Source organism: Belonocnema kinseyi, chromosome 6, assembly GCF_010883055.1.
Source record: "Belonocnema kinseyi isolate 2016_QV_RU_SX_M_011 chromosome 6, B_treatae_v1, whole genome shotgun sequence".
Taxonomy (NCBI): domain Eukaryota; kingdom Metazoa; phylum Arthropoda; class Insecta; order Hymenoptera; family Cynipidae; genus Belonocnema; species Belonocnema kinseyi.
The window spans coordinates 59,155,330-59,171,432 of record NC_046662.1 but is presented as its reverse complement, the minus strand read 5'-3'; the positions used below and the strand labels follow the sequence as shown (position 1 = coordinate 59,171,432).

The 16,103-nt window shown below is 27.1% G+C and overlaps 1 protein-coding gene across 1 annotated transcript in view; it reads left to right on the top strand.

The window, feature by feature from the left end:
- Positions 1-6,519, top strand: part of LOC117174891 — a 32,956-nt gene extending 26,437 nt beyond the window's left edge. Inside the window, exon 8 of the mRNA XM_033364315.1 lies at positions 4,867-6,519. Within this exon, the coding sequence (XP_033220206.1) occupies positions 4,867-6,020 (1,154 nt within the window). The 3' untranslated portion in view covers positions 6,021-6,519. The remainder of the gene's footprint in view (positions 1-4,866) is intronic.
- Positions 6,520-16,103: the final 9,584 nt, after the last annotated feature.

Here is a 16,103-nt window from a genome sequence, read left to right as displayed (position 1 = left end):
TTCCCTTGAAATTTCCTCTTCCTCGTCTCTTTCTCTACCATATTTTCCTCCCTTTACAACTTTTCTCTCCACTCCTCCTAGCAAATCCAAAAAATATTTCTTTCATTCTATCATTTCAATGCCTTGGTTTACTCTTTTTCTTCTTTTTCTTTCTCTATTTACTACCTTCCATACCTCTTCTTCCGTCCTAGCCTTCTCCGCCTCTTCCTCAAACCTTTTATTCTCTTCCTCTTTCTTTTGATAACACAACTCAGTATACTCTTTCTTTTTTTCCTATATTGTTCCCGATTACTTTTTTCTTTTCTCCACTTTCTTAATTCCTTTCTGACCTCCTTTTTTTCTCTTTGCAGTCCTCATTCCATTCACTTCTATTCCCCCTTTACTAACTTCATTTTTGTTTGTGCACTCTAATCCTATTTTTATTTCTCCTATCATTTTTCTCATCTCCTCGTCCACATTTCCCTCCCCCATTTTGATATTTCTCATTTTTTTCTCTAAACTGTTCTTTTCCTTCCCTTGACCAATCCCCTTTTGCCACACTTTTTACATTTTCTCCCCTTTTACTCATATTGCTATTGCTTTTTTGTCCCTCTAATGTCACTATTAAGGGAAAGTGATCCGAATCAATATATTCACCTACCTCTAGTTTCTTAACCTCCTCTCTTACCTCATCTTCCACTATCGCATAATCAATTACCGTTCCCCTTTCACTTTCTGAGCGTGTATATTCTCCTTTTTCATCCCCTTCTATATTTCCGTTTAAGATATACCATCCCAACTCCTCCAAGCTCTTCAACAACTTTTTTCCCCTCCCCATTTAGTACCTTATCTTTGGATTTTCTTCTACTCTCTTCTCCCCATTTCCTTCTTCCTCTGTCTCCTGTTCTCGCATTGAAATCCTCACCTATTATCAGCCTAATCTCTTCTTTATTTTCTTCAATTATTTCTTTAATGTTCTCTGATTTCTCCTGCATATCACCGTTCACATATCACCGTTGTAGCGAAATTTCAAACATTATTTAAAAAAATATAATTTTTACAAAAATAGTGAATTAAAGGTTCGAATAGTTCACTGTATAAATTTATCCTACATGTATTTTTAAATCCTAAAATATTTTATTACTTTTTCTCATAATTAAGGTATAAGTGAAGTAATATTTACACATATCTGTAGTGTCGAATTGACAATTTACATTTAATTCCGAGGAGAAATTTAAGGTTTTTACTACTCATTTAATTATTTATCAAAATTATATTAAAATTCTGTTTTTTGTTTCTTGATTATTTGAAACGTATAATCTTTTTCCTTATAATTTGTTTAATTACAAAAACCAGTAACTAGACTATGCCTTGCACATTAAAATTCACATTTAAAAGTTTGAGGGCAGTTAACCACTTGCAATTCTTATGGTCATCAGAATTCACAACTTCAAAGAAATCCAAATAGTTTATAAAAATAATTCAAAGAATCGAAGAATCCAAAAAAATTCTAAAGAAATATAAGGCGTTTAGGGGTCCATCTCAGCAACTAAGGCTATTACAAACAAAATGGATAAGGAAAGAATTCCAAAGAATTAAAATAATTCAATAATTTTTTGCGAGCGGTGAAATGACCGGAAATTTGTTTCCTTGATTAAAACGGCCACCTGGATTTCTTCGTATTTAAAAAAATTATTATATTCATTGGTGTTTTCCTGTAAAAATAGTTATACTTTTTCGTAATTGTAAAACAATTTCCACCAAGGATTGAAAAAATTTTTGATTTTATTTATTTCTTCAAGTGAATTTTTTTTAAGTTTGCAATAACAAAGAAAAACTATCTAATTAGGGGTTTAAGGGTTCAAAAATCGTGATTTATTATTTTCATAAATAGTTTCGAAATAATGTTCATATTGTACACATCAGCTGGTTTTTAGGTATATTATATTGATGATCTGTGCAATGTGAAAATTATTTCGAAACTATTTATTAAAAAAATAAATCACGATTTTAAACACTTAAAACACCTAATTGGATAGTTTTTCTTTGTTATTGCAAACTTTAAAAAAATCACTTGAAGAAGTAAATAAAATCAAAAAAATTTTTCAATATATATATATATATATATATGTATACACGCTATGCCTTACAGCTAGTAAACTCCCTCGTATCAGTTATTATTTAAAATTCACTTTTAATTGATTTGAATGCAATATGAAACGCTTTAAATTCCTAAGATTTAAAGTCGAAATATATAATGAATTTGCAACAAAGATTCATTTTCTTGCCAAAAAAAGACGAACTTTTAACAAATTCCATGAATTTTCAACAAAAAAATATTTGAATTTTTAATTTATAAAGGATCCATTTCTAATAAAAAATAGACAAGTTGCAATTTAAAAAAAAAGTAATTTTTAACATAAAAAACCAAATTGTCAACAAAAAAGTTCAATGTTAAGCCAAAGAGGTAAATCTTGCAGAAATATGATTTAAAAAAAACTAGATTTAACAAACACGAAAAAAACGCGGAAAAGTTTATTTACATATAATGATGTAAAAAAAGTCAAGAAAATTAATTTTCGACCAAAAAGATGAATTTTCAACAACAAAAAAAAGAATGTTCTACCAAATAATTAAATTTTAAAAATATAAAAAAACTTTGTGAAAAAAAAGATACAAGTTATGAAGAAAAAGTTATTTAACAAAAATTATTTACCCGAAAAAGAGCTACAAATTTGTTATGAATTACTTTTTGACAGGACACTTAGTTTTAGTTTTGATCATAAAAATGGTATTAAAAATAAAAATGAAAAATTTGTGGAAAAACGACAAAAGGTACAAAAACAAATTGGTAGAAGAAAGTTATTCGCTCAAAAAAGTGATACAAATTTGTATTCATTTATTACAATCTTATTATTTATGATGGAGAAAGTTTTAGAATTGCCCGAAATTTGACACCACAAAATTTAAATTTTGAACCAAATGACGCAAAATACGACAAAAAGTTCAAAAAGAAATGATAGGTTTTGAAAAATCCTACAAAATTTCTTTAAACCACTTTTCAATAGGACTCGTAATTTTGTTTTATCGTATGCAATATATGCAAATAATCGAAAATTCCAATATTACGCTAAAAGACGCGAGATACGTGAAAAATCTAAAAGAAGACTTGTATGATATTTTGCTTTATGCATGTATAAAAAATAATATGAAAACCAAAATCCTATTTTTAGCATAACATAATATTATTCATAGACAGTAAATTGTAATTGAAAAATGACTAATTTTTTCCATGAAAGATGTATAGCAGCTAAAAATATTTATTAGGATACAATTACATTTTAATTCAATTTAAAAGTAAATCTTATGTATCTACATATTTTCTTGATGCAAAATTTATTCAAATAATTAATTCAATACTTGAAAATAATAAATCAAAATCCTCGATATAAAATTTGTATTTTATGTTTTTAAGTATTTAGTATTTACCGACTTAGTATCGGCTATTTGATGGACTTGTTCGACGGGTGAAGATTGCAGGGGCAAAGTAGTTGGTTGGTGCGATTTTCGGGTTGAGAGACATGGGGGGATCGGGCAATTTTCGCAGGGAGCGCCGTCTACAATTAGTTCCTCGAACTATACACGTGCCGCATCTAGGCTTATAATATCTTTGCCCCAATTAATCTCTCACATCCACACCCTTCCACACACTTCCACAATCCAATCACCTCAAATTTCACAATATCAGAAAAACTCATCTCTATTAATTGATTTTTTAATTTAGAGCATATTAAAAATGTTGCCGTGGATTTTTATTTTTAGTATTGAATTTGAATCTTTGAACTGCATAATTTATAATAGATAAAAATGCTAAATATTGCTATTTGTCTGCATTTCATTTATAATTGTTCAATTCAAAAGTGTGAGTACCAAACTTTCATTTTACACGTGCAAATTCAAAAAGTCAAGAGAAGAAAAACATTGCTTTTTGAAATCTCTACGAGATTCTCATAACAAATTTTTGGATTTTGTTGGAAAATCAAAAATTTTAATTTTTATTCCACAAAAAATAATTAAAAATAAAAAAATTCTGTTTTGTGGTCAAACTATGCAGGATACGAAAAAAGTTGAATCAACAAAAATTGTGATCCCAAAAAAGATCTACATATTCGTGAATAATCACTTCTTGATAGGATGTGCGCTTTTTGTTTTATCCGTGAAAAATAACATTTAAAATAAAAATATTGTGGAAAAACGACACAAGTTACGAAAAAAATTATTTAACAAAAATTTTTTACCCGAAAAAAGCTAAAAATTTGTTATGAATCACTGTTTGATAGAACACGCAGTTTTGGTTTTAATCATAAAAATGGCATTCAAAATAAAAATGAAAATTTTTTGGAAAAGCGACAAAAGATACGAAAAAAAATTGACAGAAAAAAGTTATTTACCAAAAAAAGGGATACAAATTTGTAACAATTATTACATTCTCATCATTTATAATGCAGAGAGTATGAGAATAGACTTTTGCTTTATCCATAAAAAATAATATGAAAACCAAAATCGTATTCTTAGCATAATAACGCGAGATAGAGAAAAATATATGAAAAAGTATTATAGTTTTTTATTTATTTTAAAGTGGTTCAGTAAATATACATTTACAAATGTCTCTCAAAAATCGAGCGCGCAGCGTGAGTGTCACGATCTGAAAGATATCTTCTTGATAAAGTTTTATTCAAGCATTTCAAATGCAAAGAATAAATATCCGAGCGTGAAGCGCGAGATTTGACAGACGGCGCCCCTATGCGCGCTCAAATTGGCCACTCTGATTTGAGTACATTGTATTATTTTAAGCAATTAGATTGAAACTTTTCCATTACATTGCAGGTTGTGCAGTTCCCGATGTAGCCGAAATTGACATTTCCGATATACTCCCAGCGGAAACGAACTGCAAACAAAACGATAAATCAAATGCGTGCTTCACACCTTCCCATTCTGCAGAACTTCCGTTAAAAGCCGTTCGTCGTAAGAAAACGGCGCCTCTCTTGCCTTTAACAAAAGTCGCAATGAGTCTCAGTGATTGTGAAGACGAAGAGGCTCAACCGTCGAAAATTCCGCAAAAGAAACCTCCGAGAAAAAGACTTTTAAATCTCGATTTAGACCCATCCTTGGACAAAGCTGTGACTAAACCAGCTTTGAAAACAAAACAGCCAGCCTCATCAAAAATTGAATCTACATCAAGAAAACCCTCCGTCTCGAAAACTACAAAAGCACCAAAAATTCTTGTCGACAAACCCTTGACGGAGAAGTTTGAGAATATGTCGATAAATCCAAGATCTCCAGGATCTATAAATGTATCCCTAGAAAAATTAGTCACCAAGGTGACGGAACTGAAATTGGAAAACTTTCAGAAAACGCCCATGTTTGCGTTTTCAGAGGAAGATCTGGAAACGATGAGGATCGTTTTGAGTGAAAAGGAACATCAGAACGTGATTCAGTCGATAGAGGAGCTCAAGTTATTTAATTTCGTTTTGGCAAATAATTTAAATAGTACCAAAGTTTCGAGTTCGACACGTCCTTCTCGATCTAGAGGCAAACTTGTTTTTCCAAGTTCCGATGAGAAATCCCTGCAGACTTTCGAGAGAAATATGTGTAAAGTTATCGACAGTCTTCAGGATGCAGTCATCAGAAGAAAATTGTCAAACATCTCGATTTCATCCAGCAAAGAGAAATCTTTGCCGAAAAAGAACAATTCTGCCCCGTCAAAATCGAAACTTGCTGTGAAAAATTTGGATACAAGTCGGCCCACTTCACCGGATTTATTTCCATCGGACGATGACAGTATTAAGATTATTGAAAAGGAGAATGCTAAGACGAAGGTCCGGAAATCAAAGGCTCAAACTTTGTCGGTCGATGCTGCTGAAAATTCGGACACAGGTAAACGAGTCACTCGTTCTAGGTCGACGAGAATGTCCAGCGATAACGAATCTGCTGATTCGAATTCAAAAACAGAATCTAGGATACCAAGGAAAAAAGTTTAGGCTATTATTAATTAGGAATTTAAATCTGAGTCCCAGCGAACAGCTGTAACTCTGTATTTATTTGTTAAGAAATTTAGAAAGCAAGCTTTCGGCATTTTTAAAAGCTTAAAATTTGTCTGATATTCGACGCTGTTTCGCTGGGATTTTTTTTTATTTTGTAATATAGAAATATTTGTACATGAAAGGCAGTACCAAGTGTTTTTTATTTGAGAATTTGTAGGACTCTAATTGAAAAGTAAGCGGAAAAAGGTGATGAATCCATTTTTTGGAAATTTATAAATACTTTACAAATTTTATTTTTTTATTTTGAATCAAAAGTGAAAAATCGATTTTATTTTTTTTTAATATCTTCAATACAGCATTAAATATTGAGAAATTATTTTAAGTTTATCACGTTTTGTGCGTTTGCTCTTCAATTCATCAAGTGCCTTTTTATTTTATTTTGTCAAGCGCTCAATACATAATGATTAATGAATATTTGAGACTGATTCCAATAAAATATAACTTGGTTTATAATTTTAGGTAGTTGGTTTTATCATATTGTATTTCCAGAACAAAGTTCCGTTTTTCCGGAATCTCCTGTATTTATTTTATTTTATTTATTTTATTTATTTTATTTATTTTATTTATTTTATTTATTTTATTTATTTTATTATGAATTTAACAAAATAATTAACCTTTATTTAGGAAAAAAACTCGGTCAATTTTCCAATATTTTGATATAGATTTTACAGGAAATCTTATATAATTTTAAATCGTATATTGATGTTTTGATTGAAGATTCATTATTTTAGTTGAAAATTATTATTCTTTGCTTAAAAATTTAACTACTTTGTTGATAATTCCTTTTTTTGTTGTTGTTAAAAATAAATTTTTTTTAACTGAAAGTAATTTGTCCAAACTTTGACTTTTGTGGTACAGTATTATTCTTCATGGTGACTACTTCATCTTTTTGGTTGAAAATTATTTTTTTTTTTAATTGAAAATTAATTTTTTTACTGAAAATTTAACTATTTTTTACATTCTCTTCATTTATGATTGAGAAAGTATTAGAATTGTCGGAAGCTTGACATCATATTTTTTCAACGGATCTCCACGTTTCGAGACCGCCTGAATCTGAAAATCAAGTTTTTACGATGGCGTCTGTCTGTCCGGCTGTCCGTCCGTAAACACGATAACTCTCGAAAAAATGAACGGGTCAAATCCATCTTTGGCACCCCTTTTTTAGGTCCTAAAAAAAAGAAAGAGTTCGTTAACCAGCCATTTTTGACAAAAATTAAAAAAGTGAGCGCATTTTGAAAATTTTTGAGACCACTTTTTTTCTGAATTTGAGAATTCTATGTACGGATATTTATAGTATTAAAAAGAACCAACAATTTATCCTCATGACTTTTTTCGATAAGAAGAAAATTCTCAGAGTTATAGGATTTTCAAAATTTTTGTAATCAATCGAAAATCAAAATTTTAAGCCAAAAAACGCACGATATGAAAAAAGACAAAATGAGAAAAACATTTCTTTTTGAAAGCCCTACAAGATTATTATAACAAATTTTTTGATTTTCTTGAAAAATCGAAAATTCAAATTTTGATTGCACAAAAAATAAAAAATTCCATTCTGTGGTCAAACTATGTAGGAAAATAAAAAAGATAAATTAACAAAAATTGTTATCGCAAAAAAATCTACAATTTCGTTAAGAATCACTTCTTGACATGACGCGTACTTTTTATTTTATTCGTGAAAAATAACATTGAAAATAAAAAAATAAAAGAGAAATGTGTCGAAAAACGACGAAAGTTACGAGAAAATCATCTAAAAGAGATTTTTTGATAAAGTTTGATTTAAGCATTCCAAATGCAAAAAATAAATATCCGAGCGCGATGAGCATGTGCCCGCAAAGCGGGAAGATTTTTTATTGAAAATTTATCTTTTATTTTATCTTGTCTTTTTGGGATTGAGAATTTGTTTCCTGGTTCGAAAATTTAATTATTAGGCTGAAAATTCCTTTCAAAATTTGGTTGAAGATTTATATCGTTGATTGAAAATATATTGTTTTTTATACGTTGAAAATTAATTTTTTTTTAAAACTGAAAATTTAAATACTCTCATTTTTATTGAAAATGTATCTTTTTTGGTGAAAATTTAATCTTCTTGTTTAAAAATGTACACTATTTTGTTGAAAATTTGTTTCTGTTTGTTAAAATAAAATTTTTAACCGAAAATTTAACTATTCTATTTTCTGTCGAAAATATATCTTTTTTACATACATTTAATTTTCTTGGCTGCAAATTCATCTAGTTTATTGAACATTTGTCTTTTTTTTTGGTACAAAATTCATCTTTTGTGTTGAAAATTAAATTATTCAGTTAAAATATTATTTTTTTGTTTGAATAATTATTTTAATTGATAATCAATTTCTTTGCTTAAAAATGTAACTATTTTGTTGAAAATTCATTCTTTTTACTGGAAATATAGCTATTTTTATTAATTTCTTTGTTCCAAAATTTAATCATTAAGATTGAAAATTCCTTTAAAATTTCAAAATCTGGTTGAAAATTCATCTTTTTGATTGAAATTTTTTTTTTTAAATTGAAAATTAGTTGTTTTTTTTTAAATTGAAAATGTAACTGTTCCCGTTTTTGTTGAAAATTGATCTTTTTTTATAGAAATTTAATCTTGGTTAAAAATGCATCTGTTTGGTTGAAAATTAGTCTTCTTTGGTAAAAATTTAACAATTGGGTTAGGAATTAATTTTTTTTATTCTTCTAAAGATTAATTAATTTAGTTCAAAATTCGTTCTTTCTTCAACAATTTACCTATTTTGTTTTAAATTGGTTTCTATTTGTAAAAAATCATTTTTTTCAACTGAAAATTTAAATATCCCACGTTTGGTTTAACACTTATCTTCTTTTAGTGGAAAATTCAGTTATTTGGTTGAAAATTGATGTATTTTATTGAAACTTCGTCTTTTGTTTCAGAATAATTTTATTAGTGATAGACTGAAAATATAGCTATTTTATTTTTATTAGAAAAATGATCTTTTTTGGTTGAAAATTCCCTTCTCGTCTTGTTCCAAAAAAAAATTATTGGTTGATATTTGACAATAAGGTTGTTCAACCAAATGGTAGACTTTTTAAACTTTAAAAGATCGAATATCAACTAAAAATTGAATATTTAAATTTTTACTGCAAAAAGTAATTTCCTATCAAAAAAAGATTTTCTACAAAACTGTTGAGTTTCTTACCGTTACAGTTATATACAGTTTAATACAGTTGAAATTTCAACTAAAATAATTAATTTTCAAGTAAAAAAACAAAATTTTAAGCAATTAGATTCATTTTCAACCAAGGAATATGAATTTTCTATCGACAAAGATGAATTGAAAAGAAAAATGTGATAGTTGATATTTTAAGCAAAAAGTATTTGTATTTTAAATAAAAAACAGTTGAATTTAACCATTAAAGCCGAATTTTCAACAAAAAATACGAATTTTCAACAAAATAGTTATATTTTTAACTGGAAGGATTAATTTTCAACCAAAGAAAGGAATTTTAATTAAAATTATATACTATATATGATATTATACACATATATTTTGTAAAAAAAGAAGACATTTAGAGGTTCCACAAGCGCCATGAAGCTTAGCACGTATTTCCCACAAGAAAAAAAAAATTTTTTGTAAATTTTATCAAAGATATTAGGACCTAATATCTTTGATTTTATAGAGAATCGTCTTAAACCGAAAGATCCTGGCAGTTAGATGATATTTATTGCATATTATTTTATTTTAACATAAAAGCCTTTTTTTTACAAAAAAACTTCCAGTACATTTTTTCTCAAATTTTAAGCTTATTTTTTTCATTAATTTTTTAAAATCATATCAGCATCATTTAATTACAACCAGAGATAAACTGGTGATTAAAAAAATGTTTCAATAACTTTTGTCGTGATAAAAGTGCTTTTTTTCAAATATATGAAAACCTCTGTATAGTTTATGCATTTCTCATTCTTGGAACATAATTTCATAATCATTTTTTACTCGGCTTTTAAGCAAAAAGAAGCCTATTATATATTTAAAATACAGAAATAAAAAAAATAAAAAATGGTTCTATTGAAAAAAGTACTACTATTTTTAATAATAAATGAAAATATGTGAAAGCGGGTATTGTTTATTTATTGAAATAATATAATTTTGAATATAAATTGAAATATTGCTGTATGCGTCTGTCTTGATTAAATAAAATATTACATTATAGATCTTGAATTTGTCTCAGTTTTATCATGCATATAAATGCTACATTTTTTAGTGTTTAATTTTTAAAATTAAATTTTGATATAGAAATAAAATAATACGTTTTCAAATAGTCTATGTAGAATATTTAACAAAATTTTGGAAAATGTTACAGAGTTTTTTCTAAAGAAAGGGGAATAAGTGCGCGCGTAGCGCGCACTATGTTCTGTTTAAAGAATTTATTTTCGCGTTTTTTAATTGTGCCATATAAGAAGCATATAAACACAGGCGAAAATTCTAACGAAAGGTTTCAGGAAAACAGATTGTTATTTATCTAACGTTACCTTGGCCCAGGATAAAAAAAATGACGAAAATTTCATGATTCTTTTCCAACTCTTCTCTTACGAATTGTCGTTGCATTAACTAAATAAACATTCCTTGTATGATAAGTTTCTGTATAAAAGACAAGTTTCCACACTCAGATAAAGTACTCTTGATTCATTTTTGCTAGGAAGTATAAAATAGGCGAATTATTTAAACGACTTATACAATCATGAAGAATGGGGTCTTCTTATTGGCTTTCTGTGCCTTTCAAGTAAGTAATCGAAAAATTGCTTCTCTCTTGGATTTTTCTATAATTAAACAAAAAAATGTATTAAAACTAAAAGAATAAACTTTAAAATATTATATTTTCGTCAAATTGAATAAATACTTTGTATCTTTACAGAAAGTCTTCGCAGATAAGGTTCCTGAGCCGGATGTTCAAGCTTTAATTTCCCAATCCGAGAGTGAAATGATTGACTCCTCGACAAAATTAAACTCTGCTGTTTGGGTCAGTTAGTGAAGATCAATTTTAATTTCTAAATATTTCATTTTTTGTTTTATTATAAAAAATTCTAATTACAATTTGTCTGCTTTTTTCACTAGGCTGCAGCTAACGCTGTGAACCAAAAGGGAATAAAGTCTGAGGATATAGTAAAGAAATGTTTCACAAAGCCTTATGATGATCAATTGCAAAGGAAGTATCGTGCCGGAATTAAAAAATTCTACAACTGCTATAAATCCGACAAAACTGAGGATCATAAGGTACATGCATGAATATTAGTCAATCCTAGATCTAGTCTCGGTTTTGGGGCTGACGGTAACCATAAATATTGGGTTTGTCACGCCTGAGTGAACATCGCAAATCCTCCTGCAGCTGTGTTTATAATCTATTGCAAACACAGTATGTGCTCTTTTCCAATCCAGTTTTATTTGTTTATTAATTTAATGTTACAACTAAACAGTTACGAAACAAGTTTCACATTAAATTTCAAAATAAAAAATATTGGTCTTACCAAAGTCTGTTGAGAATATTTCCACTACGAACATTTTTTAAGAAATGTCATTTAATACTAATAATTGCATTGTTTTAAATTTGGGTTTATAAAACTCAATCTTATTGTTTTAAAAATGACTATAATATCATGTAGAAGATATTTATTATTCAATTTTTTTCCATATTTGATCAATTTAATAAATACCATGCAATCTTTTGAAATATCCCCTAGGGACCGTACTTAAATTACGAAACAGCTCAAGAGACATTTTGTTATGATTTTTTACGGTAGGGTTACGTCATGTACGTAATTTTTGCAAATTCGCAAAAACTTTCTCCTGACGATTATCTTTTTAGTTATAAAATTTTATTATTTGGTTGAAAATTTAACAATTTTCTTAAAAAGACATCATTTTTCGTTGCAAATTCAACTCTTTTTAAAAGTCTTTTTTATTTTAAAATTCTCCTGCTTTATCAGAAATTGCATCTTTTTTAAATAACAATTTAAATATTTGGTGGAGAATACAACTTTGTTTTAAATTCATCCCTTTTGATTAAAAAAATTCATCTTTTTGGATTCAAAATTCAATTTCTTTTGTAGAAACTTATTTTTTGTTAAAGAATTCATATTTTGATCTTGAAAAGTCAACTGAAATCGTTTTTAACAGATAGTTGAACTATTCTTTTGAAAATTTATCTTTTTGATTTCAAAATTCATCTGTTTTAGTAGTAATTTCATTTTTTTCATATGAAAATACAACTTTATGGCTAATAATTATTTTTTTTTTTGCTCGAGTATTCTACTATTTTCTTTGCAAGATTACGTTGAATCACTTAATTAAAGAATCATTTTTTTGTTAAGATTTATATTTTTAGTTGAAAATTCATCTCCCTGGTTGAAATTTCAACTATTTTGTTGAAAATTAATCTTTTTTTAATTTAACACTCAGCGGATTGGACTATTAGTATCAAATTCAATTTTAATTAATTCAAATTACATACAAAAAAGCAAGAAAATTGGTGCCACGATTACTAGGATGTTCACCTTATGTCTTTACGTAGAAATGTAACTGTTTACTGGAAAAGACTTTCTTGTTTAAAATTAAGTTTTTAACTAAAAATGTAACTTTTTCATTTTTTAAGATTGATCGTTTTTAGTCGAAAATTCTCCATTTTTGGTAAAAAAAAATAATTTTTTTGGTTTGAATTTCATTATTGTTGGGTAAAAGTGCATCAGTTTGTAAGGAATTTCAAATAATTTTCTTGGATTTTCAAAGATTTCATTTATAGTGAACTTTGGAAAAATATTTTAATTAAAATTGAAGGGATTCCAAGCGATTTTAAAGATTTCAATGGAGTTTCAGGTTTTTCACGGAATTTCGTCAGATTAAAGGATATGAAATATTTATATGGATTTAAATGATTTGTTTAGAGAACCTCAACGAGTATAGGTTCAATTTTATTTGACTTTGAACTTTCATAGATTTAAAGAAATTTCGTCAGATTTCATAAAAATTCCATTGTATTTTTAAGATTTCCAGACATATTAGAAGATTTTAAAGGATTCCAAAGGATTTCAACAAATTTCGAGGGAATCTCACGGATTTTAAGATTTTTATCAGGATTTTTTGGGATTTCTACATATTTCTATTAATTTTTAAAGATGTAATCGATGTTCAAGGAATTACAAATATGATCACAGATTGCAAGGATTTTAAGTGAAAATTGTGTAGGATTTCCAAGGATTTCACGGGATTTCTGATGAAAGTTGGAAAATAAATTCATTTGAATGAAATTTCAAGGAATTTCACGCTATTCCAATGATTTCAAGGAATTTTCCAAGGATAATTTTTCAAAATTCAAGGAACATCGTGAAATTTCAAAAGATTTAAGGATTTTATATTTCAAAATTTTAATTTAAAATGGAATTTTGAATATAAATATTTAAAAAATTAGCCTTTTTTGTTTACAGATTGGTCAAGAATGCTGTGAAAAAATTGTTGGTGCATTCAGAAAAGAGACAGAATCTGTTCAATCTCTGGCTAAGCCATGCATTGAAAAATGCAAGCAATCTGCAGCCGAATGCATTTAGGAGATTAAAAATTGATATGCCGACGAACGTGAGAATGCTAAAAAATTGTATTGAAACCAATAAACAATTTGAGCAATTAAATTAATTAAATTGATCTACCTTCCAATCTTCAGCTAGAGTAATAACCGTGTTTTATAAAATTTTGTTTGAGGTACTTAGGAATATTTTTTATGATTTTTGGTTTTGAAGCATTCATTTTAAGAGAAAATTCAAGAAGATTTTCAAAACTGTCGAAAAAAAATCTGGAAGACTTTAAAGACTTTAAAGATTTTGAAAAATTTTAGGAGGGTAAACCAAGTTTCTTAACATTCCTAGGCAAATATCAAATGACTTATTTTATAAAATTTATTTTAAAAGAATCTTCAACAAGATTTTAAAAGATATAATTATTTGTTTCAAAAGAATCTCCAAGATTCTAGGGCTTTTTTAAAGGTTTACAACATTTTTTAGAAATTTTAAGGAAAACGCGAATCATTTTAAAAGACATTTAGCAGTTTAATATAAATAAGTAATTTTTAAAAATAGTGTGAGATTTGAGAAAAATACCAAGGATTAAGAACAATATAGATTATGGAATAAATTTTGAAGCTTTTTAAGGATTTTGGAAGGTTTCAACAAAATAAATAAATTCTCTGAGGATTCCTGCGAAAATTTAAATTCTTTTTTATTTTAACAAATTATTTGTTAAAATAATCTAAATCTAAAAATTCCCCAATATGAACAATTAAAAAATTGTATAATTGGTAATTAAGTAAAAAATATTATCAGGAAATGAAAGTACTTTTTCTATTTATTATTTTTTTTATTAATTTATTTAATTGCTTAAATTTTGGGGAATTTTATAAGTAGAGAATGTCTATGTTTTGGCAATTTTTCATATTATATAATGTAAAAAAAATCTGGAAGATTTTACGGCAATTCATTTAATTTTGAAAGATTATTCAAACTATTAAAAAGAATAATTCAAATTAGTTTGAAAGATATTTAGGCATTTTTGAAAAGATAACAAATATATTTCAAGACTTTGCAAGATTTCCGACAATTTGTCAAATATTTTCCAATTTCTTGGAAACTTCTAAAAGTGCTAAATATATTTTAAACGGACTCGAATTTTTCAAAAAAATTGATAAAATTCTGTAAAATAAAAATATTTTCTCAAAGTTGTCTAGATTCTTTTTATACGCATTTGTTAATCTTCAAGAAACGTTTTGAAATTTTTCAAAAATTGTAGGGAAATTATATTTATATTACTTTGAAAACAAACTTATAATAATTATTTCCTTATTCTCCGATTTTAGAATATAATTTTAGCTTGAATTTAGGTGATCAAAAACTCTATACAAATAAACAGTTATTCGAAATTTGTATTTTATAATAAAACTTTAACATTTTTAATAAAAAAATCATGCGCCCGAATGATGATTTCAAATAAATAATGTAAGATTAAATTGATTATAAGTGTGTAAATAATTCTTGTTTTTCCATTTAGAACCCGGAACTTCTAAAAATGCCACGTTGGTGAAGGTTACGTAGTATGATCCAGGATCATGCGACTTAGTGTTTTTTTAAAAATGTTTTTCATGTTTTTCATATGAATAACCTTCCTTTAAATACAAAATTTAGATTCATTAAAAAAAAGCAGTTAAATTTTCAACAACAAAAAGTTTTTAACATAGGAGTTTAACTTTTAACCAATGTAGTTAAATTATTCTGAACCGAATAGTTGAATTTTCAACCAAAAATGAAATTCCGTTAAATTTTCGGTTAAAAATTTAATATTTAACCAAAAAATGAGGATACAACAAAATAGTTAATTTTGAACTAAATTATTGAATTTTCAACAATTTTTATTTTTAATAAATTAGTTCAACTTCCAACCAAAAAAGATTGTTTAGTCTAGAGAAAGGGGAAAATTGAACCGAAATATTCGAATTGTCAAGAAAAAAATGACTTTATAAAAAAACTGTTCAATTTTCGACAAAATAATAAAAGTTGTAACCAAAAATATAGTAATAGACTTTTCAACTAAGAAGAATTAGCTTTCAACCAAAAATAGTTGAATTTTTACCAAAGAGATTAAATTTCTACCAAAAAGATTTAGTCTCGCTTGGAAAATTGGGTTTTTTCAAAATAAAAAGAACCCGGCTGTACAAATTTTCAAAAAAAAAGATTCATTTTCTAGCAAACTGTTGCATTTTCATACCAAAAACATGAATTTTAAACAAAACAGTTGAATTTACCACCGATAAGAATGAATTTCTAACAAAATTGTTAAATTGTTAATAAAGTAATCAGCCAAATAATACAATTGGTAAGCACAAAAGATGAATACATATTAATTGATATACATATATATAATTAAAAATTTGTCATAAGGACAACCGCAGGATTTCGCCGGGAGCGGGTGCTAATCTGAAAAATTGCACCCGCTTCCAGCAAAATCG